Source organism: Limanda limanda, chromosome 2, assembly GCF_963576545.1.
Source record: "Limanda limanda chromosome 2, fLimLim1.1, whole genome shotgun sequence".
Taxonomy (NCBI): Eukaryota; Metazoa; Chordata; class Actinopteri; order Pleuronectiformes; family Pleuronectidae; genus Limanda; species Limanda limanda.
The window spans coordinates 6,649,203-6,674,058 of NC_083637.1; the positions used below are offsets into that span (position 1 = coordinate 6,649,203).

Sequence of the window (24,856 nt, forward strand, 5' to 3'; positions counted from 1 at the left end):
TTTTGTTGATTACAACATGAAAGCAAAGCCGTCGTTTAATGTTTGAAATGTTTGAGGGATTTACTCAGAAGTCTCTCTCTTAATGGCTGTCGCAGGAGAAATGACAGTCCAGCTGTGAGACCGGCTACACCGGCCTGCTTAGAAGCTACCACAACAACTCATGCACGTCACATTGCACTGGGGCTCAGAGTATAATGAGAGTCTCATTAAGGAGTTAAAGATGGACTATTACCAGGTCATACTGGAAACTGTTTGGTAGTATTATTCCTAGTTTTACAGTGGGAGGCATGGTGGTTAGCAGAAAGCCACTGGGGTCGATCCCCTCTGTGATCAGCTCCTCTCTCTGAGTGACTCTTTTCACTTTGGGATTCCTGCAGCTACTCGTGCTTCCTCCCACAGTCCAGAGACATGGAGGTTAATTGGTGACACTAGCATGAGATGAAGGTGTGAATGTGGCTGTGCAGCTGCTCTCACCTGAGAACACAGGGGTGTCGAAATGAAGAGGAAAGGTGTCCCTCAAACCACCACACACACGTAACACATGCTTATTGAAAATAACAACATTCTCTCATTCAGGTCAAACTTACTGTTAAAGCCAGCCGGGAGAATCCACCTTTCAGATTTAGAAATTTTCAGATTCTTTTTTTTAATTCTTACGTTTTGTTTTTCCATTTTCTCAGCAATCAGAAGATTTCACAAATGTTTTTAGGATAATTTTTTTAAGGCAATGTATTTTGACTTTGTATTGAACTAAATAACATTCAGCTAATACACAATTACAACAAATCTTCCACCCCAGACTGTGTTAACAATAGCTTCATTTGAACTACTTGTCACTGTCAAGCTCCTGGCATCAGTACAGTTCTCAGTCTTAACTCAGTTACACTGTTTAATCTCATTACAAAAACAGATCTGTCATATTTTCTTTACTCTCTTTACTTTATTTATTTACTGTTGTTGGAAAAGTTCTCCTCTTTGTTTTTCATTTTTCTCTGTTTGCTACCAGAATCGTTCCTCTCTTTTTCCGCCTCACGTTGTCCTGTTACATTACAGCAGCGTGGAGCACCGTCTAGCGCTCCGAGCTTCTCCTTGTGCCCAATTTACCCCAGAAACATCTCCACAGGAACTTCCTGTCGGGCGCTGTCATCAGACACGAGGGAGTCATCCTTTGAAATCAGTGAAAAACACTAAACTACCAGAGCTCTGTGTTCACGCTGAGTTTTAAACAAGTGAAGCTACCGGAGAAACGCGACTTGACGGCTGACTCAAACGTTTTCCTCATGAAGTTTGTTTCCGACTTCAAGGGTTAAAACAAAAAAAAACCCATATGAAAAGTCTGCATAAACAAGTCAAGTAGAAATAGATCCTTCTACCAAGGAACTTGTTATGTTGATGCCTTTCCAGTGATTGAATTCACTGAGACGCTTTTCTTTCCAGTTTGCAGTTGTTGTTTCTCAGAAGCCAAACAACCTATTATATCTTTTACTGATGAATATTGTGCAGATGCGTCCTCAGCCGCTCTGCATTCAATCCTCAAGTATCACTCACCAGAGCACAAACCTCTTCTGAGGCCCAACAATTCAACTCATACATCGTCTCAAGGGCACTTTACATTGAAGGTCGAGACCCTCAAATCTACTGAAACCCATCAGTCCCCACAATGAGCAGCACTTTGGCGACGGTGGAGAGAATAAACAGAAAGAAACATCTGCCTCAACCGAGAATATTTTAAATTTGCTTCTTTATCCAGAGCTCTGCCAATTTCTTTACCGTTTGGCCTTCGTCCCAACCGTCCAGCAGGTTTAATTAGAATCTGTACTTCTTGAGTAACCCTGCCAACAAACAAAAGAAACAAATGAATGGACAGGGGCAAAAAACACAACCTCCTTGGCTGAAGATAGTTACCCTTTAATTACCTATAGTCCAAGGAGGTTGTGTTGTCATTGGTGTTTGTGTGTTGTGTGTTATTACCACGAAACTTAGGATGCTGTAGCAGTCAGGGAAGAACATTTTTAATTTTTAGTTTGGAGCCAATCATTTTATTTCCTGTTTCTTAAATATTGTGAGAAACAGCATTTTTTCCTTTTTGACGTTTTTATCAATTTTCTAGGGAATAATTCATGAATCTAGATGAAACAGATTGAAGCAGCCTGATTGAATTCAGCTGGGCCTGAGTGGATGTATATATGTGCGATTCCAACACCACAACACAACTCCAGCCCACAAACATTTTAAACACCTCAATCCTGTGAATGCTAAACGTCTCTCTACTTTAAACTGGATCATGTTTTCCCTCCACACAGTGAGGCCTTCAGCAGGTTGGAGCCCGAGCACGTGAACCATCACTCAGCTCCACACAGGCTGGATTCATGCGTCCACCGACCGAGACGCCAACGCAAACATCCGCTTTAAAACGGCTGCGAGGAACAGTGAACACTCCCAACTGTGTGAGAGGCCGTTGGAGATGGTGCGTGGGTGGGTGGGAGGGGGGGGGGGCTGGCACTCGCTCTGGAGAGGAAGCTGCCAACAAGCCGGCCTGTCTGGACTGGGTTTACAGTGGAGTATCCCTCCTTCTGCCCGAGCGAGTGTGTCAGACGCGTGGCTGACCCCCCCCCTCTCCCCCCCACCGGATCTGACTCATGCACTCAGACGAACTTATATATCAGAAAACACACTTGTTCTCCATCGTCTGTCCTCTGGCCTGCGACATGTGTGTGGCAATTAGCTTTTGGCATGCAAGTGTGTGTGTGTGTGTGTGTGTGTGTGTGTGTGTGTGTGTGTGTGTGTGTGTGTGTGTGTGAGTGTGCATTCAGAAGTCAATCTTGCAGCAGAGACGCCCGTGAGTGTTTATGAAATGAGTCTTGGGGCCAGACACTAAATGAAAGACCAATCTGTCTCTGTGCTTTGGTTCAAAGAAGTCAGGAGGGCGGAGATAGGAGGTGAGAGAGAGAGAGAGAGAGAGAGAGAGAGAGAGAGAGAGAGAGAGAGAGAGAGAGAGAGAGAGAGAGAGAGAAATGCTAAGAAAATTGGAAGAAACCAAGAAAGAAACGTGCAGATTGTAATCGAAGTAAGAACAGAAAATGGAATTGGAGAGAAAGAGTCGGAGAGGCTGTTTTTTTTTTAGCATTCGAGAGCGAGTGAGTGAGAGAGGTAGAGAGAGGGAGGAGAAGGGAATAGGATCTAGTTGATTACTGTCATTTAATTTGCCTCTTCTGCCTGGGGATAAACTGCCACACACACACACACACACACACACACACACACACACACACACACACATAAGCATGCAGAGTCATGCGCAGTTTTAAAATTGAGTTTGTCTTTAATTAAAAGCCAGAACAAATTTGTCCAGTTTAATTAAATGTAGAACTAAAAAGAGAGCCCAAAGTTGCATGTTGAATTTATGTTATATTAAATCCCTGCACTACACTGACATCCAGTCAGACTGAGGCTGTTAATGTGCACGGATATTTGTATGTGTGTGTGTGTGTGTGTGTGTGTGTGTGTGTGTGTCTGTGTGTGTGTGTGTGTGTGTGTCTGAGTCTATTGCAGCTCTTAGGATGTGATGGTGAAACCCCCCTCCAGCTATGAATAGGGACGTTTTATTAATTTTCTTTTCGAGGGAATTCCAAATGAACGGAGGACGTCTAATCTGGACGTCTTATTGGCGTTTTTCAATCCTTTCCCAATTAAGTAGGAATAAGAAAGTGGGAAGCAAATCGCCGCAGCCATCACCGCCGAGTAATTTCACATGTAAATATTAAATGTAAAATGAATTATGTAAATGAGGAGAAATACTACATGAACAAATACTCTGAACTTTTAAATGTTTTCAGCTGTTAGTTCAGTTGATAGAGCTTGACTTGTACATGTCAGTGGATTGACTCTCTCTCTCCTCCCTGACCCTCACCTCTCTCACACAGCCCAGGCAAGTGGACACATGTCTTCACTGCGTGTTAATCAGCACGTGTCGGGGGGGGAGCAGACGTGATGAAATGGGCTGGTCACTGCACTTAATGAGCTCTACAGCTGTAAACTGCATTACAGACCCGGGTGACGATGCAGAATCTATTACTGCTCCGGAAGAAGTGAGAGAACGGGCCAAGCTTCTATCTCAGGCATTTAGAGCTGGTTGGATGCACACGCACATACATGCACTTTCAAAGCAACATGCACACACACACACACACACACACACACACACAGACACACACTCGCTCCAATAGAGTGTCAGTGTTGGGGTTGAGGCTCGGGCTGTTGTGGATGCTGTCCTGGGAAATCACCCCGAATAAAATTAGACCTGAGGAATTCTATCTGTGTGTGTGTCTCCTTCTCCTCTCCTTCTCGTCTTCTCTCTTCTTATTGTCGTCTTCTGTCTTCTTCTCTTCTCTTCTCTTCTCTTCTCTTCTCTTCTCTTCTCTTCTCTTCTCTTCTCTTCTCTTCTCTTCTCTTCTCTTCTCTTCTCGTCTCTTGTTTCTCTTCAACCAGTAGTTCCTACTCAAACACCTCCATATACTAGATCATGTTCATGTCTGCATTCACAGATTATATAAGAACCACCCAGCTACACATCAATCGAATTTATTAATCCTGGACTTTAACTCTTCAGTTTGGTCCATGTCCCATCTGCTAACCTGGAGGTGGGAGGAGTTAAGGGGGCAAGTGAGCCCATCTGTCATGAGTCATCTTTATATATAATTAGTGGATGCATCAATACAAGCTCTTTAAGGCATATAGATGGTTACTCTTCATTGGTTGTTGCAGTTTACAATTTAAAACCTCACAGCTACACATCAGTCGAATGTATTAATCCTGGACTTTAACTTTTCAGTTTGGTCCATGTCCCATCTGCTAACCTGGAGGGGGGAGGAGTTAAGGGTTACACATCTTTATATATAGTTTGTGGATGCATCAATACAACCTCTTTAAGGCATATAGTTGGTTGCTCTTCATTGGTTGTTGCAGTTTACATTTTAAAACCTCGCAGCAGGAACTGGGTGTTAGATAGTTTGGGGTTGTCGCCATTACACGAGTTCTACATCATCCAATAATCAAACACTAACAAGTCGTGGAGATGCCGATGGTAAACTTTATTTCCGTCCGTCCCAGCTGGACGCTGCTGGCAGACACGGTTCAGAACCTTTTTCCTTTTCATTCTCAGCCACTACACGCCATGTGAAACGTCTCTCATACCTGCCTGTTGTTTGCAGCGCTGCTGTGACCCACAGGGTTTTGTTGACTTGCCGCACAGAGTCATCGATTCCGGTCTGAGCAAACGTCGTGCTGCTCTGCGGTCAAATGTGAACTGAGTGGAAACAACGTCCGTTCTGCACAAACCAGTGAAGGCTCAGGTCAGAATATTGGGATTTCCGTCCACTGACAAGGTGAAAACACAAAGTCACTAAAAAACAACCTGGGCTTCCCGTCTGCTCGAGTCAGAAAAACATAAAAATCCCTGTGTAACAAATCCCCCCCCGTCTCCCTCCTGCTCTCCTCCTCTCTCACCACCACTGTCTCCCTGCAAAATCTACTCCTTCCCACTATGCTCATTTAAAAGGCAGCAGCAGCCGCAGCAGCTCACAGTCTGTTTGTGAGCGATTGTTTCTTATCTCCGTGTGCTCATGTGAGGACAGTGAGACAGTTGAGTTTGTGTGTTTGTGTGTGTGTGTGTGCGATTGTGTATGTTTGTGCTGTATTGATTGCTGCTGGTACGCGGGGGGGGGGGGGGGAACGAGGATGGATCAGTGAAAAGATGGAAGAACAGAAGATAATACTCGACGAGCACGGCCAGAAGAATGAAAGAGACACGAAATGAGCCACATATCAATCTGAGACAGGAGGAGAGATTTATTTAAGCTCCGTGAATCCTCTTTCCTTTCTGATGCTTGTATTCAACGTGACCCCCCCCCCCCCTTTATGAATGCTAAACGATCCATGTACCAAATACTCTCCTCATGTCAGAGTCTTAGTTGGAGCTGTGTTCCTCGACTAGGCCGAGGCGTGTTTCCCTTTCTCCTTCGCTCTCTAATCCCTCGTTCTCTTGTGTCTCCGCCCCTACAGAGCAATCAGTCTGGACAATCAGCTGGTCGTCCTGGCAACCACGGCGACGGACGCGGGACGCTACCACGTGGAGGCGGTGAACGAGATGACGGGAGAGAACGTGACGAGTGCGGCGGTGTACCTGAGCATCTCAGGTAAGAAGAAACGCTTCCACTCATCTGAAAGGTTTGGCAGGAAACCAGCAGACGCACTAATTAGCGTTTGCACTCAGAGCTTCGGTTTGTTTCATCAGAGGCTGACACATAATGAAATGTGACTGATTGTGCATTAGGAGCTTCTCAGACCCTTTGAGGAGCCTCACAAGCGATCTGTGCTGGAACTGAGGTGGAGGTTCAATCGGAGCTTTAATGATCTGAATCTAAAGATTTATTTTCTATTTGTTGGCTCAGAAGACAGTTTTGTGATGAAGCCTAATTACTGAGGGCTGCTGGAGGAACTTGAAACTGGGACGAGCATCACAACACACAAACAGAGGATTAAAGATATATCATATATATCAAATATGCATCAAACAAACTACCTGTTTGTCTGAATCTGTAACAAAGTGATGATTCTGAACCTTTGATTGAGAAACTAGAATTAATGATGTCATATAAATGAAAGATGAGAGATGGGAGATTCTATCTACTAGACTTACTTTATGCAGTTATGGAGGAATCACCACTGACTCGTTAAGAAAACTCAATTAACTGATTCTTCTTTTTGCTAAGGACATAAACCTCAATTTTGGACTTCGCATTAAACTGTTAGGAGCCTAATTGTATTGTAACTTTAGAGCAAGTAACTTTTAGCACCGACATAATCTGACATTTGTCATTTAAATGAGCAAAAGCAACTCTCAGCTACAGAAAGATAATTCTGCTGACCTGACGTTTCAAACATTTATTAAAGAGGTTAAAAGATTTGATGAAGTATTTGTGACACTTTTAGATTTCTATGTGTATTTTTATTCACCGCAGAACCCGACTTTAAACCAGTAACAGTAGATGAGACTATAGGGCCAGTTATGATTAGGTTGTGTGTGAGGACTGAGGATCAGATCCAGCTGCTGCCAGTTGTTCAATAATAGAGTTTTTTGTTCATGTTTGTTGTTTGCAACACACATCTGAGATCGATACCGATACTTGTACGTCTCTGTGGTCTCTTCTCTCATTTTTGCTCTCTGGTCTGTGTTTCCTGTTTCCCTCCATCCACAATTTAACACAAACTCTGCCCTTCTTTTCTACTTCTCTCCTCTTCTCTTCTGGCCTGTTCATCCCAAATGTCACAACACTTGAACGCTACAACTCTGCTCCGTGTTTACTTTCATATCAAAACGATGGACATTCTGAAACCATTCTCAGGGTTGAAGCCTCAGAGGGAAACAGCTCGGCCAGTTGGTGGAAACATTATTTAATGTGTGGTTTCTTCAGTCAGTCTGCAGAAGTCCTTCCATCCCTTTAAACATTAAATTAATAAGTAGCTGTAAACCATATCCAGAACAACAGTCCCATCCCAGACACTGTCGGCTGTTTATTATGTAACAGAGTTTAAAAGGATGCAAGTTTCCACTCATTTTTATGTCGGTGAATATTACTGAATAATACAAAGAAGCTGATAATGGCGAAGGTTTTTTTTGGTGAATGTGTTTCTCTCCCGCTGTGTTTCAGCCTCTGTCTCCTCCTCAATCCGTGAATCACCTTTTCACATGATCCTTCTCCGTGTCTCTGTGGTGTCTCCTCGGAGGCCGGAGGACAGAGCGCTCACTCGAACAGTCTTTCAGCTGAAGTGTTCACTGTAGTTAAATGAGAGAGGGAGGGAGCGGCCTGTCCCTTGTGGCTCTATAGAGTTTTAATTAGATTCTTTTTACAGGGTTGTATCCTTTGGTATCCTTTGTCACACACACACACACACAGACACACTTACACACACCCACACAATCACATAAATATACGCACACAGCACCTTGTTAGAGCTGTCAGGGTAGAGTGCTCCCTTGGGCGTTTTTTAGGAATGGTAAGGGTATAGTTAGGTTTCGCTGATCAGACTTCGGCCATAAGCGTCAGCCTGTGTGTGTGTGAGTGTGTGTGTCTGTTTATCATTTAGTGTTGTGTACAATAAACATTTCTTGGGTAAATAACCTTTGCTATAAAACAGCAGATCTGATTCAGTTATTTGTTATTGAGGCTCTGGGAGGAAACGAGGAAAGAGGAATTAAATACAAACGAGTCAAAAAAAATAAAAAATAAGAAAGGATGGAATATAAAAGAGAAACAAGACTCTCTTTCTCTTCTTGTCTGGTTTTCTGGATCAGTCTTCACTTTCTGTGGTTATGGATCATCTTTATGAGTCAGTCATATTGGTTTTAACACTCAATACACATTATTTTTTGCCGGGCCGGACTCGTGTAAGGAAAATTGAACAGTAGATGATGAATTTGGCCTGAAAATATGTCTGTATCGATAGTTTGGGTTTTTCTTAATCACTCTCTCCTCAGTTAGAATCACAGCTACAGTGTGGATCTAATGATCAGGATCTGCCAAGGTTTTTTCTGGCAGGAAATTTAAGGGAAAGGAGGAATTTGTGCAAATGAGATTAGATTAAAGTGAACTGAAGTGACGAGAGGTTCAGGAGGTTAAATGACGCGAGTAAATATGTGAATGAACTTGAGCAAATTGTGTTTTTGTTCTTCCCTACCTCCTCTTTTGTGTGTCTTTTTTCTCCACCTCCTCCCCTCTCTGTTTCCGGTCTCCTCTCTTTCATGTTTTTCTTTTTATCCCATTAAGCAGCCGGTGCAGGATCAGACGACTGAAGTTCGTAGCTGTCAGTCACGTTTCCTATTCCTAAAAAATCTTGTCTTTCTTTTCATAAATTCCGCACACTAAATGAGATACCTACTTCCTATTCTCCTCTTTCGCACTTTGATTCAGACGTTGTGCACAACAAAGAGGAACAAGTAAGAAGTAGGCTTGGTAGAGAGAGAGAGAGAGAGAAGACAGACAGGGATGAAGTGAGTCATGGGTGCAGATCAGGATACGACCTGTTAGATAGAAGAACGTCTGAGGGGGAAATGTCTCTGTCTGTTTTCTTTCCAGCAACACAACCACACACTTCACAGTGAACACTTACACCTGGTGTGAAGAGCTGACGCCGCTGATCCGATTCCAAATGGATTGAGCACATGAAAGTAAATTGTGTATACGGACTAAGTGCTTTAAAGTGCATTTAGCCATTCACACATTAGTTATATATGCTTTTCATTACCACCACAAAGGAGGACACACAAAAACTGTTGCTTGGATCACCAGGGAAACTTGGAAGGATGTGAAGTGAAGTCTCTCTATCTGCTTTTATTCTTCTACTTCTTTTCTGAAACAAACACATTTCAGATGTGGGAGATCTGCTCGCACTGGAGACATCAATATCTAAATAATTTATGATTCTAACATGAATAGATTCAGAGATACAACCTGGATACGAGTCAAGCGTTAATATTTAGGTATGAATTGAATCTTGGAGTTGATCCTCACAACTTGAACCAGCTCAGAGAAGTGACACCCGGAGAGTTACATGACCCGCCTACTTGACATATCCATTATCTGCATGTCCCCCGGCCACTATCCTGTAAGTGTGGCACATATACGGCCGAAAATAAAAAGCACTAACTGTCATCCGTGGTTGAGCCGGAGCAGCCACAATTGATAGCAGCTCAGCCGCTTGGTGAGAGGTCACACACTGTAATCACTGGAAGTACAGCCCGCCTGTAAAATAAACAGCTCCTGGGGCTTTTTATCACGGCCGACAGCGAGTCGGTTCCACGAGACGTTTCCACTCCCCCGGTCAGACTGAACCGGCTGCTGATTGGACAGAAGGTGGATTTTGAATATTGGAGGTCGATGTATTCTAACTGTGTTATTCAAGGCATGTGAATATGAAGTCAGTGCAGAGAATCTCATCAACGCAGCAACTCCAGGGAGAGAGGACTCGAGGAGCAGGGGGCTGGTCATTTAATCCCTGCGTGTGTATGTGTGTGTTTGTGTGCGTGTGTGTGTGTGTGTTTGTGTGTGTGTGTGTGTGCGTGTGCGTGTGTGTGTGTGTGTGTGTTTGTGTGTGTGTGTGTGTGTGTGTGCGTGTGTGTGTGTTTTTGCATTAGAGAGAAACAGAATTCTAACCTCAGGGTCTTTCTGTTAGTGACAGGAGATGAGGATCCCTCCTCCAATTAATTAAGCTCCGTGCGTACCTGACATAATTTCCCGCTCGTTCTCTTTTCTCTCTCTTTACCACGCACACGCTCGGCCTGTCAGTCACAGCAGCAGCGGGGGGGGGGGGGGGTTCCCTTGTTGAGTGTCTGCGTGTCTCTGAGCTTCTCTCCAGTTCACAGCGGTGAAGGCCTTTGTAGATTTGTACTTCAGTCCATTACAGCTGCGAAATATCCCCAAAGAGAGCACTCGCAGGAGGGAGACTCACACACACACAGACACACACACACACACACACACACACACACACACACACACACAGACACACACACACACGCATGAAAGCACACAGTCATGCAAATGCACACGCATGTAAAAGATGCACGCCCAGAAAGCCGAGCTGGGCTCCATCAAAGACGAGCACTTTACAGAATAAAGAAAGGAGACAAAACGGCTGGAGCCATTAGACTCACCGAGATAAAGAAGTGGAAGCGTGATAAATATAATCCGACGTGTATGGATCTCACAGATGAAACAAGAGGAGGAGGGGTCACGCAGGGTAGACAGGAGAAGAGGGAACAGAAGACAGGATAAGAAAAGAACGAGTGGGAAGGGGAATGTGTCGGGCGCATAAATGCTGATATAATAACTGCGAGGACTTAAAATGCAATCTCAGCTCTGGGCTCAATAGTTGATCAGCTGCCTTTATCTTTTTCTAAAGAGAAAACAGTAATGTCACGCCTATTAATGATTGCTGAGCTTTCAGAAAATAGCTTTGAGTAATACGTCCGTACATAGAAGCCCAGCGTGCAGAGTGCTCCCTTTTAAAAGAGTGATCCAGCACTTTTGTTTCTCACTTCCATAAAGTTCGGCGACTTGCAAGACACAGACTTTATAAAAGTCCGAGCTGTCGCGGCCGAGATGTCCTGACTTTAAGTCCCTAAATGTAATTTATGGCTTCTTCTTTTTCCCGTCGGACCTTCTGGTAAACGCTCACATCTTTCAAATATCCAGTTGGTAACAAGATGTCTCATTTCTCCGACTTAACAAAGCTCCCTCCACAACCTCAGAAGATCCTCACAGGCTGAGTCTCTCTGTCCTTGACGAGCCAACGGAGCTCCATGAATAAAATCTTTAAAATGCTCCACACAGCACAGCTCTGTAATTACTGCGTGTACCGGCTGAAGTCAAACCAAACTCCTGCTTCCAGAAACAAGACAAGGAAGTTTGAAGAGGTTGTTTGAAATTGTCTCCGACTCGGCTTTGAAGCTTCATAGTTCTGCACAGCGTTGATTTGTATTGTAAATTGGATTCTGCTGCATTTATATCTGCAAGAACTGTATTCAGAGCTGAGCAGGACGCATCAGCTTCCAGTTCATAAATACTTTGTTAGAGATATGAAATGTCCTTTCATAACCCTGATCATCGTATGTCTGCCTGGAGGAGGGTGTGGTTAGTCTGAGTTTGATTACCTCGGCCTGGTGATTGGACGAGAGTCAGTCTGAGTTTGATTACGCCCCCTGTCCTCTTCCCGGGTCTCTGCCACTTCTACATCACCCGGTTTCTCCCGTTTATCCTTTAGCTCCCTCCTGCCGCCCCCCCCACGACCCTGGGAAGTGACCGAGTGGCCTTTGTTCAGGAGCCGAGACTCAGACTCATGTAGCGTCTGACTCCGCTGACCTCAGCACAACCCAGACACACTCACACGCTGTCACACACACACTCCGGGGATCTGATGTAGAAGCAGATATTAGTTTATGTTTCCTTTGGAACATTCATTCCATGACACTACACTTACTACTCTTTTTGAAAATATTTTTCATAGTTTTAAGTATTCTTTAGACACCGTAACCTGTTTTCGGTTTTTCCATTTGTTTGGCGACAACATTTGTGTTAATATTTTGCGCGTGTGTGTGTGTTTTTGTTTCATTTAGTTCGTTCTCTAATCATCTTCCCTCCCCTCCAGATGTTTCCGTTCCACATCACTGACTCTTAAATGAGAGCCCGCTGCCGATGTTTGTGTGCAAGTGTGTTTGTGTGTCTGCGTGTGTGTGTGTCTGTGTGTGTGTGTGTGTGTGTGTGTGTGTGTGTGTGTGTGTGTGTGTGTTTGCTCCAGGTCCCATCCCAGTTGTTCTGCGGCGCGTCTAATTGGAGGTATTTTAGTTTCCCTGGAGAGAGAGTGTGTTGTGGAATCCGTGGTTCTGTGCATGCATGTTTTGTGTGTCTGTGTGTGTGTGTGTGTCATTGCATCATTTGAAAACTCAAACATAAAGAGTCCTGTGTGTTGTCAGGTTGTTTGCAGCACTGCAGCTGTCACGATGTGATCAAGGTGTCGACTGCATGACGATGTGTTGATTACATTCTGCTGCACTGTAAAAATATAAAATGTAACAACTCCTCGTTAAAATGGCTACAAACAACCAGACCTGTTACATATGTTACATATGTTCTAAACATGTGGACTAGCATCGTCAAAAATGTTTCCAACTATGTTCCAAGGACGTTTCATTTTGGCCACAGTGGAGGTCACCCTTTGAGTCACGTTATTAGGACCCGAGCACTGACATCAAAGGTCAGGTGAGGCCCTATTGAAATTGTAAGGATTATTATTATTATTATTATTCAGGCAAATGAATTGGCTTTTTGAGGGCTTTCCCATGTTCAAATTCTTACCAAAATTTGCAGAAAGTTAAAAAGTGGTGAAAATTTACGTATTCTGAAGGAATTTTCAATGGGCGTCACAAAATGGCTCAACGGTGCCCCCCGAGACCCCTGCAACGTGATCACATTGACTGATCCTCACAAAAATCAATATACAGGTGTATGTATCATGACCAATCAAACAAAAAGGTCTTAGGTGTAATTGGAAAAACACAACAGGAAGCCTGCTAACTTGCATTTAGTGGCCATTTTGGCCATATTTCACATTTTTATTTTGATGTACTTGTACCAGGGCTTTCATCGGATCAACTTCAAATTTAGTTTGTACTATTGTTTAAAATGAGAGACTCCTCACGGCTGAAGTTCCATATCTTCGGTTAAGGAACCTCAGAAACCCTCTCACCCACATGGCAACACAACGTGTGTGTCACAGTTTGCTCTATCGTCTGCAGCTCCAGTGTTTGACAGGGAAAACGTCCCTGGAGTTTCTAGTCAAACCAGTGAGAAGCGAACGCCACAAGACCCGAGGAGCAATGAGATTCTCTCAGATCGTTTTTTTGGGCTCGTGACCCATAAAAATAAAACAAATGCCAAATTGAAAACTGTGTATAAACTCGCCCCCCCCCTCCTGACAGGAGCACAGGTGCGAGCGCTGAGCGGTGACACAAAATCTTTCTCCTTCCCTCTCAGATGACTGCTCTTAATTAATTACCAGCAGAATCTATGGCACTGTTAAGAAGCAGCTGCCAATTATTATTTAACAGCAAGATAAAATGGCTCAAAGATTTTATAGATATGCGCAGATGCTTTTATTTTCCTTTTAGTTACTGTTTATCATTTATTTTTCGGTGTGTGCTAAACTGCAGCCGATCAGAAAAAACACAGGATTTGATAAGAGTAATCGTGTATATATGTATATGTATTTAAAAGATTTAATTGTTTTTGCAGTTTTTTGTTGCTACTACTTCTATTATTATTTTAAATTTGATTCATATTACGATGCTCAAAGAGACTTTACATGCTTTAAAAACAGAAAATAAAATAACTAGATATATAATTAATCATTTGCAATTAGTTGGAGTAATGTTTTGAAGGTGGGCGGGTCAATGCAGTCTCCAATGAGTCGGGGGAGAGACGGCTCTGTCGCCCTATTTGGGTTTCGTTCTTGTAATCGAGCAAAGTAAAGACATTTAAAATCTTAGAAATTACAATTTTAAAGAGAATTTTAAAACCAAATATCTAAATAATTTGTTTTTTCTGGGCTCTTAACCCAAACGCCTGGTTTCAGTGGCTCCACAGAACCCTGGATTCTGATCAGTACAGCAGCCTTCATGCCCCCCCGCTAGGACTGTGCTGGAGAGTTTAAGTGAAAACAACAAGCAGCATTCAGCAACCTCCGAAACTTACTTTGCTCCTGTTATTTGTGCAAGCTGTTGGTTTAGGACGGGCAGATCCAGCACTTGCAGCAGAAAAACCTGATTTAAACTTGTTCTGTTGAAACTACAGTTTGGAGCCAGACCCAAGCAGCACAGACGCTGCAGTGTGTGTGAACGCTCACTCACCAAATAACTGGACAGCATCAGCCTCTCATTCTGTGACCATCTGGGGCCGGATGCATTAACTTGGTGGTGGAGAGTTCTGGTTGTGGTTCATTACAGAAATGAACCTTTTTGTCAGTTGCTGCTAAACTAAAATGGATTAAACGTTAAATATTTATGCATTAAAGCAACAGTTTGTCTGTGTGTGTGTGTGTGTGTGTGTGTTGCTTCATCCAACTTTCCTTCTTTAATGCAGCATCAAGTTAGAACATTTGAATTGTGAGACGCTGAAATCCAATGTCAGATATTCTGAATGTGTTTAATAGTTGTATAATCTTTTGTTTGGTGTGAAGAAACTCTCGACTCTTCATAATTGAGGTTGCGTAGGAAGCCTGGATTCAAGTCGTCTTAACGCTGGTTATGTAGATAACCATCGTGAAGGTCACTTCACAGAATCACCGGTGCGTTAAATTGCATGTAAACCTTGAAGAGCGTGTACCAGTATGATTGAGTCTCTTTTTCTAGAATGGTTATATATCTATACCTTGTATCTTCGGCCTGGCGCGTCACTTTGAAAGATCTAACCTTGGCTGAGGACTCATTAGGTTTACAATGATCTCTTTTGTATCGTGAGTCTGGTAATTCGAAGTCTACAGATGTGGAACACACATGCACGATCAGACAAATAGGCTCTAATCCTCTGAGGTTTTGTTAAAAGGACTTTGCTAATGAATCGCTGCTTTGATTAATTCCTGCTACAAACTGGTTGTGTCTGGAGTTATTATATTCAATCTTTCAGCAGCGGGCGGGGGGGATCAGACGTCTCTCTGCTGATCCCCATCTCTCTTCTCCGTCTGTTACCTTTGTCTCCCCTCATTTCTGTCTCTCCCGGTCCCTTCTCACTTCCCCACTCAGTCTAATGAGGCTTCTCTGTGGTTCTATAATTAAAACCCCGGTGTACAGACAGAGAGACGGAGTGATGGAGGGACGGACAGGAAACTCAAGAAGTACAAGAAGTGTGCATCGCTGTGTGTGGCTGCGTGTGCGTCGCTCAACTCGTTCCACCCAGTTATGGATTTAATTGCAAGCGTGTTTTACAGCATGATGGGACAGATTAAGACGGATACCAGTGTGCGTGGCTTTGACACAGCATCTTCCAGGCCGACGCCCACTCAAGCGCTCTTCAGATCCTCCTCCGCTCGGGGAATAAAACAACCAATAGACAAAAAGGGAAGTGGTGAGAGATCGAGGCGTCCGGTGGGAAAGGGAACGGGCAGAAAGTCACAGACGGTGGATGTAACAAGTTCCTGAAGAATCAATGAACAAGCAGAGGCTGTGGAGGTGAAGAGGCCAGAGAAGAAGAGGAGGAGGTTCCAGGGAAAGTCTGGAAGTTTGACTCTGAACAGTGAACGCTGAGCAGTGAAGGGGTTGAAAGGGAGGTGGTAGTGGGACGGCATCTTTGCTCCATTCAAGTGACACAATTCACACTTTAAAAACTTTAGAGTTAGTCCGTAACATACTGAGATTAAGTGTGTTCATTTAGTTTTTGGGTAAAATCAAAGATGTTTGTGGGTCTTAACTTCACGTCTATCAATTATCGCTCTGTGTGGTGTTCCCCTCATGTCTTCATGGGTTTTCTCTGGGTTCTCCTCCTCCCTCAGATTGTGTTCATGCAGATTGGTGTTAGGGTGATTCGATGATTGGTTGTTGGTCTCTGTACGTCTGACCTCTGATTCGCTGCTGACTTGTCCAGGATGTAAATCAGCTCTCGTACCAAGGTCAGTCTGGACGAATGGGTTAAACAATATCTGATGATTACAGCCACAGATTTCAGATAGTCAGCTAAAGCAGGATTATGTATTGACCATCAGATTGTTACTCTTAAAAGTAAACTTAAACATACTTGCTTACTTTTTCAAGACACAGCTTTGCTTGGTAACAGCCAGTGGCAGTTTGTCTGACCCACGAATGGAGTTTGATTCACCTCAGTCTGCTTCTTGCATAAATTCAGCCCTTGATTTTATTGGAGACAGAGGGCGCACGGAGGTTAAAGTTACCAGACAACTTATGTTTTAATTAATGTTCAGTGGTGTAGAGGCAGATCCTTACTCAAACCTTGAGTTTGTGTGTGTGTACGGTTTGTGTTTGTGCGTTTGTGTGAGAATATGAAGCAGATGGAAGAATTTGCGTGGGTACGTTTGTTTCGCTGGAGAAACGCAGCAGAAGGAGGATGAAATATTGTGCCGTCTGTGCGGAGGATACAGTCGGAAATGTAGTTGATGTCCCGTCAAGGCTGACTAATGCACATCTCCAGACAAATACTGTGGACCGACACCGGCTCGGCTCCCTTAAGGAGATGAGATGCACGAGCACACACCAAACACACACAGGAAACGGAATGAGGTGTCAAGTGTGCAGATAAGTAGCGTCGGGCTCGTGGTTTTAATGATCCTGCCAGTCACACGGCTGTCCTTATGGTTACCTCCCCCAAACTCTGTGTGTGTGTGTGTGTGTGTGTGTGTGTCAGTGAGCGTGTGTGTGTGTCAGTGAGTGTGCATGATCATTAACATTCTGAATAGCAGTTTTGTACCAGCTAAGGACTCGTGTTGTATGCAGTGTTCGTACACACAGACTCAGTTCACAGTTTTATTTTGATACTCATCACTGTGTGAAAAAGCGTGAGGCTCCACGACTCCACGCCGAGCGGCCCACCAGGAGACGCTGTTCATTTGCCAGCTTGTATCAGCACACACACCCAGTGCATTCAGGGGGGGTTTTCATAACCACGTTTCAGAGGATCCAGCTATACAAAAGGAAATATGACGGCGCGTGCAAACACACTCTCTCCCTTTGTGTTGTCTGCGCTTCCTGCTGGGTGTGATGGGTTATTGGTGGAGCAGGCCAGTCAGCAGATGTTAATTTGAAGCAATAGATGCGGGTGCAGAGAACGAGAGATGAAGAGATAGGATAGAGGGAAGAGAAGAAAGATAAAGGATGTGGTAAATAGGAGATTTGATGAGATGCTGAGGAAGGAGAATGTGTTTAATGGCAGAGAGAAGCCAGTAAAGAGAGATGGGTGAGTGTGTGTTGCTGGTTTCCACCCAGAGGAGACAGGAAAGGAGCTGGTGGATGTGACATTGACAAATTCAGATATTGGAATATATAGTACAACCAGTGGGGGTGTCGCAGTTTATTTAGAATTGTACGTACAAAGATGAAATATATTCTTTTTGTGGTGATCTGTCTCAATTCAGAATTCTCACTGAATAAGCAGAACAAGCCTGATACTCCCACTGGGGTTGTTCAGGAAATCCACTGTCACTGTGATGTGTTGTACGACTTGTTTCTCTGAGTAAACAAGGCAATTTTTATTCATTAACACAAAAACAAGTAACTTACAACAACACCATCACGCAAAGATAACGTGAGGAGGAATTTAGAGATTTGAAACAATAGATAGAAAATTCTAGGTGAAAGTTTAAGTGTTTGCTGGTTCAAAAAATTACAAATCTACCTGTTTATCATTGTTTCTTATAAAAAACTACAAAACAACATTTCCTTTGAATCGGCTTTGTCAAGATTCATGAATTATTCTAAAGTAAAATAAAGTTTTGATCCACTCCCTAGATCTACACTATAATTTAATGGGTTCTCTCCTGACCTATAAACCACCATGCGTCCTGTCATTTTTGTGTATACTTGCTAAATAACAGACAGACTAACCAAATAGTTGGAATATTACGGCCGTGTGGATTTCATCAATATAAATGTTCAAATCCTCTCTAATGCTCCAGTAAACAATTTCCAACTTTTAATTTGAAGTAAAAGGCTCAAATAAGCTCATCCTTACGTACCTGGAAAAGACATTGATATCGCAGTAAGTACATTCCAAGAGTTTTACATCACGATCATCACATTATGTTGATTTATTGCACAGCTTGTATGTGTGTGTGTGTGTGTGTGTGTGTGTGTGTGTGTGTGTGTGTGTGTGTGTGTGTCTGTGCACTGAAGTTATTTATCCTTGCCGTGCTTCTTTCTAATACATCCACCAAGTACCATTAAGAGATTTACCATTCATCATTAGAGCTGCAAGGTGATGAAGATACATCTTCGTCACGGCAAAATCAATAAGAGGGAAGATACATAATAATGACTGTACTAACAAAATCTGTTGTATTGAATGAACCTGACAGTTTATTCTTAACCTTAGAAAACACAAGTCCATTCACAGAACTCGTCCTCTCTTCTGCTGTCCACATCAACTTAACTTTTACCAGAAGTCCCTTTGACATGGATTAAGATTCATAGACCCGGTGATGCTTTGTATTCTCACAACTATAAACACAAACATTAACACAGACAAGTCAAAGTTTTCAGATCCAAATGGAGGAAGACACTTGACTTCACACATTGATCCCATTTTATTAATTAGCTTCTGTGTGTTTAGCTGACACCACGGCCCGAGACTGGGGGGGTTCTTTTGATAAAGCCTTGCTAAATTGCAGACACTTTTAACACCTGTTTGTTAATTCACAAGAAGAGCAATACATAATTGTGTGTGTGTCTCCTCCTGTCCTCTACGCAATACACATGTACTTAAGTTGTTTTTTTACTTGGTTTATGTGCAAATGAAGAGAAGGTAGATGAGGACAGAGAGGGATCAGGTACCAGAGAGCATCAGAGACAACACACGAGTGCGAAGCTGTGAAAAGCTTTGAGGATGATGAAGATGGATCGGGAGGAAGAAAGAGGCAGAGTGTAAAAGTTGAAGATTGAGAGAGGATGCTGAAAACAGGAATAGATCAACAGGATGTTTTAATCCAAATATAGTTTTTCCTCCCTTCTCTTCCTCCCTCTTCATCCCAATGTTACTCCCCTCTACCTCCCCTCCCACCTACCTGGTTGTTTGGAGTGATTGAAAGAAAGTGGGAGATGTGTGTGTTTGTGTTTATTACACACACACACATTACATTACTGCAGTGTTTGACTGACTAACAGACAGACGGATGATGTCCATTACCAGTCATGTGATGTCCGGAGCTGGTGGAACAGCTTCAGTAAGATCTCACAGATCTATCGCCGTTCTAATGAATCTGTTAAAGTCCAGACCCGACAAATCAATCTCTGAGCCACACAATCTATTCAGCTATTAATCAGACACAGGCCTGAACTCTTCTTCGCCCCAATGAGTGATCGCTTTACATATAAACACAGACGTAAAGACACAAGCACGAAAACACTGATAAATGTGGACGTGGATGAGATTGGGGGAATGAAATCGTCTGTTCTTTGTTTCAGCAACATAGTTTAATATTCGTGTGTCAGTTGTTAGCACAATTTTGACAATAGAAAACATTTGCAGGTGAGATACTCGAGGATACTTGTGAAAAATTCCATTCTTTAATTTTTTGAGGCATCGTTTATTCAGTTCTTAGAAGAAAACAAAGAGATTATGTGAGTGAGCAACAACTGACATTAATCTTGTGAATATAATCAGCTCCTTTGAGGCATTGGCCTGATTTAAAAACCACATCAGAGCTGCAGATGGTCAATAATCAGCAACAGCTTATTTCCTGGCAACTTGAAGTCAGTAAAACAAGTTGTAAACAAAACAGTGCCATAAAATAACCTTTTAATTATTATCATTTCTTTTTATTTCTTATTTATTTGGAGATTATTAGCTTATATAAAGCTTCCTATTTGGCGCTTTGTGTTTTTCTTGTGATAAAACTAATAAGTTTTTGATGTTATTTTGTCACATGATAGACTTTGACACACATTACAATGGTTCATCCTTTTCTCTCAGGAAATAGTCAGTAGCCTAATCCCTGCAAATATGCAAATATTGATGCAAACTATTGCCAAGCATGTTGTAGTCTGTTCTCACTCAGTTGTGTTCTCCTTCCTGGCTGCAAAGAACAAATGTGTTGGTAACATTTGTCTCTGTGTGTGTCTCAGTGTCCTGGCTTCGTACGTTTTCAATAATTCTATCAGCAATCCTATTATTAGCCTACGGGAGGCGCTATAAATCATTTCGGGACAAATAATCTCAGAGATATTTTTCTCCCCTGTAACACAGACCTTGAAGTCCTGGGCTCTGGGTGATTTATTGCCCCCGTGTCAGTGTGATGGGCTCCGTGTGCGTCTTGTCTTCACAGTGAAGTTAATTGAACTGTCCTGTTACCCACTGAGCTGGAATACACAGGCCTCACTGTGTTGTTGTTGAAGTGAACGGAATGTAATTAAATTGAGATCTGATGCAACATTTAGACTAAAGACGCTTTTAGAAAACAACAATCGCACAAGTCTCATGTTGTCTTGGTTTCCATGTGTGTTAGATGGTCCAGTGTCAGTTTAGCTGGGTGAGATGAATGGATCCTAAATGGTTTTGAAATGATATAAATAGATTAAGAAGCTAATCTAAATACAATGGCATCTTATTTTGTTATGAAAGTGTACAAAACAATAAACAAGCGTCGACGTTATCACCGGCAGGTTGTGAACCAATCATGGCCAAGGGATAACCAGTAAAGGATTATCTTATTTTATCGTATTTAGATTGTATTTGTAAAGTGTATTTTTTGTATACGGTAAATATGACAGTAATAGTAATAGCATTATGTTTTTTTGATGTTATTCTGCATCGTTTCATGTTGTATTCTGAAGGGTTGGTTTATAAAGGACGTGGAGCCTGACCGATTTATCAGTATTGGGCAAAAATATGTTCTTAATAAAAGTAACATATGTCTTAAATTATAGTTATTCATATTAAGGTTTATGATCAAACTGTAAAATGTTAAGCCTCAGTTACATTTATTCATCATAAGGGAATGATAACTATTTCTTAGGAATTCCATTTTTAAAAAATATGTATATCTGCACATATATTGATGTCTGAAATGTTTGAATCCCTAAAATAATTGTGACAGCATCAGACTCCGAAAAATCCATATTTGGCTCCAAAAAGGATTTTGTGGCAACAGTCACACTTTTGATGCATCCAAAATCCATTTAGGTTTCACTAATTTTGACTTGGGAAAGAGAAGTCCCCATATATCTCTGACAGTTGTCACATGAAATGTGTCCTGACTACAGAAAGTCGTAGATAATAAGAATAAGTAAGAACACTCAGTGTACTGCTGCAACACACAGCATCAGCTTCTTCAAGGGAGTTTCCCCAAAGGGCATCAGTAAAGTCTTAGTACAGTATTGATGTTTTCATTCTGCTCCAAAGACTGTGAGTTTGTGAGCGAGTGTCTTAGCCTTCAAGGAAGTGCCCGAGGAAATGCCAGGACATGTAACCCTCCATTGATCTGTCCCGTTCCTCCAGGCCTCGTCCCTACATCCGCTGGCCTGTAGTAAATGAACGGACTGTGTCAAAAGCAGAGAGGCTGCACTGGGAGCAGCGGAGGAGGCTCTGCTAGAAAACCACTCGTTTCTAAAGGAGCCACTTAAAAATTCAGTATTCTCTTATTATGTGCGGCTGTTTAGTTATGCTGAGGGTCTCTTAGACACAGTGCTTTGGGTCCGTGGGACAGAGAGACGCGATTAGAGAGGAATGGAGGGATGAAGACAAGGAAGGAGTGACTATGGAGGAGGAGTGGGAGACTGGGGATTACCCTGCGGCAACGTGATTTAGCAATGATGCATCTCCTGTTGTCACTCGTGGTTCCTTCTCCATCTGGTAACTGAGCTGCAGGGAACACACACATGTTATTACTGACTTTTCAAAACACACCTTTGACTTCACCTTCCCTCTGTCTGAGACTTGTCCTCCATGCTGTTTCTCCTGCAGGATCAAAGACCTCCTCTTCTCTTTGTAGAGTCAGTCTCAGAGTAGCAATTATCTGTCCTAACGAGATAGAAAACTAACCAAGCTTAACTGTTAATTCAGTTTCTTTGTGTCTGAACTTGACCTGAGCCCAATTTTTGACATGATTGAGATTCATAAACCCGTTGATGCTTTGTATTCTCACAACTATAAACACAAACATTAACACACGCAAGTCTTCAGATCCAAATGGAGGCAGACACTTGAATTCACACTTGTGCACAAACACACATTGATCCCATTTTATTAATTAGCTCTTATGTGTTGATCAGACACCACGGTCCGAAAGTGTGTGGGGGGTGCCGTCTTCATTTGATAAAGCCTTGCTCAATTACAGACACTTCTAACACACGTTTTTTAATTCATAAGGACAGCAATACATAATTGTGTGTGTGTGTCTCCTCCTGTCCCCTACTCAATACACGTGTACTTAAGTTATTTTTTACTGACTTTTCAAAACACACCTTTGACTTCACCTTCCCTCTGTCTGAGACTTGTCCTCCATGCTGTTTCTCCTGCAGGATCAGAGACCTCCTCTTCTCTTTGTAGAGTCAGTCTCAGAGTAGCAATTATGATTATAGTCACACGCAGTAGGAAACTGACCCAAGTCTGAATATCGTCTCCGAGTTTTGTCCGAGTCCAATGTCTCTCTGAGGCTACGTCCACACGACCATGTGTTAATTCTAAAATACATTGATGTTGCTATGTTCCCTCGTAATCGTCCTCAATACTCCAGAGTCCTTTAAACAGAGAATCAGCGTTCTAGTATGTACAAGCAAAAAAAGGAAATGTTGAAGCTGCTTTTGCTTCCAGATTCTCTATCATTCTTATCCTGGTTCTTATCAGCTACAACTCGATTACCAGTGGGAAGACGATATATCGTAAACACTCATATCTCCACCTTGTTGTTCGTCCAAGAAAGTAAATCCCTCTCCTTCCTTTTCACCATTGTTGTTTCTCGTAAAGAAGAGAAAACAACATGCTTTGTGTTTACATGGGGGAGTGGTCACATGACGTGCGTTTTTTTCAGCTGGGGCATCATTACCAATACCGGATTTCAAACACGTGAACGGGAATGTACGAGTAGGATCCAGAAACTTGTTCCAGAGCCAAACAAACTGGAGGAAGCAACACTCCTTTGAATTGTAAATGAAGTGAGATCCCTCCCATTAGTCTCCCAGTGGGAATTGAACATCTCCTTTTTCCATTTCCATTACATGGCACTCTCATGTTTTATGTTTCTCTTTACAACTCCCTTGTTCTTCTGCTCTTTCCTTTTCGGAGGCTCTTGTTTAATTTAATCCCTCTCACTGGCACGTTTACTCTTCTCGGCTCATTTGCTCGCTCTTTGTTTTCGACTCATGAGGTAATGCTTAACAAGGGGTTGGTGGCTTTTTATCTCAAGTGCAGATTTGAGTGCTACATCTGTTTTGGACACAGAGAAAAAATACCAACAAGTCTAAAGAGATTGCACGCAACATAGAGAAGAGAGAGCTCGAATTAGATTCCAGAAGAAAGAGATGTTGCCGAGAGAGAGAGAGAAATGAAAAATAGAGGAGAAAGTCAGGTGTGTGCTAACCTTTTTCTTTTTTTGGACGGTGAGCAAAGAGAATGTCAAAACCTGGTGACATTTGAGATTCAAACAAGGATGATTGACACCAACTTTTACTTCTACGTATATATGGGAGAGTGGGCTCTGCATTCTATCTGTCTGTGTGTGTATGTGTGTGTCTGTGTGTGTGTGTGTGTGTGTGTGTGTGTGTGTGGACATGATTGACATGGTAAATTGGAAAGGTCAACCGGTGCTAGTGTTTGGTTCGGACAGGCAGACAGCAGCAGGATGTAATCTTCCCGCAGCTCACGTTTCACAGAGGGGAAGTGGAATCTGAGCCGAAGACAAGACACGGCTCAAATACCTGGAGGAGGAAGAGTGTTGCCTTGTATGAAATCTACATTTTAATATGTAAACCTTGCTCGCTGCTGTTTATACACTGTGTCTAAATGAAAGCTCTCCTCAGCTCTGGTCAGATTTACAAAGTGAGCCAGACGGCCGGGTACGAGCAGAGGAAGCTGGTTGACTACGAGGTGTGATGGTGGGAGTCTGTCAGGGATTTGCTCTGAGGTCTGGGGTCAACTCTCCAGTCAGCTTATTATTTCACTGGACACAACTTTGTGTGTGAGAGTGTGTGTGTGTGTGTAGAGGGGTCCAGAGTCCTTGTGTGTCTCTGTGAATGTGTCGGGGTTGGAAATTGGAGTGTTACATTTGTAAAGCCATTGATATGAATTTCAAATAGGTGTGTGTGTGTGTGTGAGAGAGAGAGAGAGAGAAGAACAGAGGGAAGAGGGAGGGAGATTGACAGGGTAAATTGGAGTGGTAAGGGTTCTGAGGGTGAACTCTGGTTTTAAAACAGTGGAGAGGGATAGAGAGAGAGAGAAAGAGAGAGAGAGAGAGAGAGAGAGAGAGAGAGAGAGAGAGAGAGAGAGAGAGAGAGAGAGAGAGAGAGAGAGAGAGAGAGAGAGAGAGAGAGAGAGAGAGAGAGAGAGAGAGAAACGACTCAAACGTGTTGCTAAAAAAAGTCTCCGTGCGC

The 24,856-nt window shown here is 42.8% G+C and overlaps 1 protein-coding gene across 1 annotated transcript in view; it reads left to right on the top strand.

Moving 5' to 3' along the window:
- The window catches only part of LOC133015801 (protein sidekick-1-like), a 197,228-nt gene that overhangs the window by 57,285 nt on the left and 115,087 nt on the right, over positions 1-24,856 (top strand). Inside the window, exon 5 of the mRNA XM_061083076.1 lies at positions 6,061-6,194. Within this exon, the coding sequence (XP_060939059.1) occupies positions 6,061-6,194 (134 nt within the window). The remainder of the gene's footprint in view (positions 1-6,060; positions 6,195-24,856) is intronic.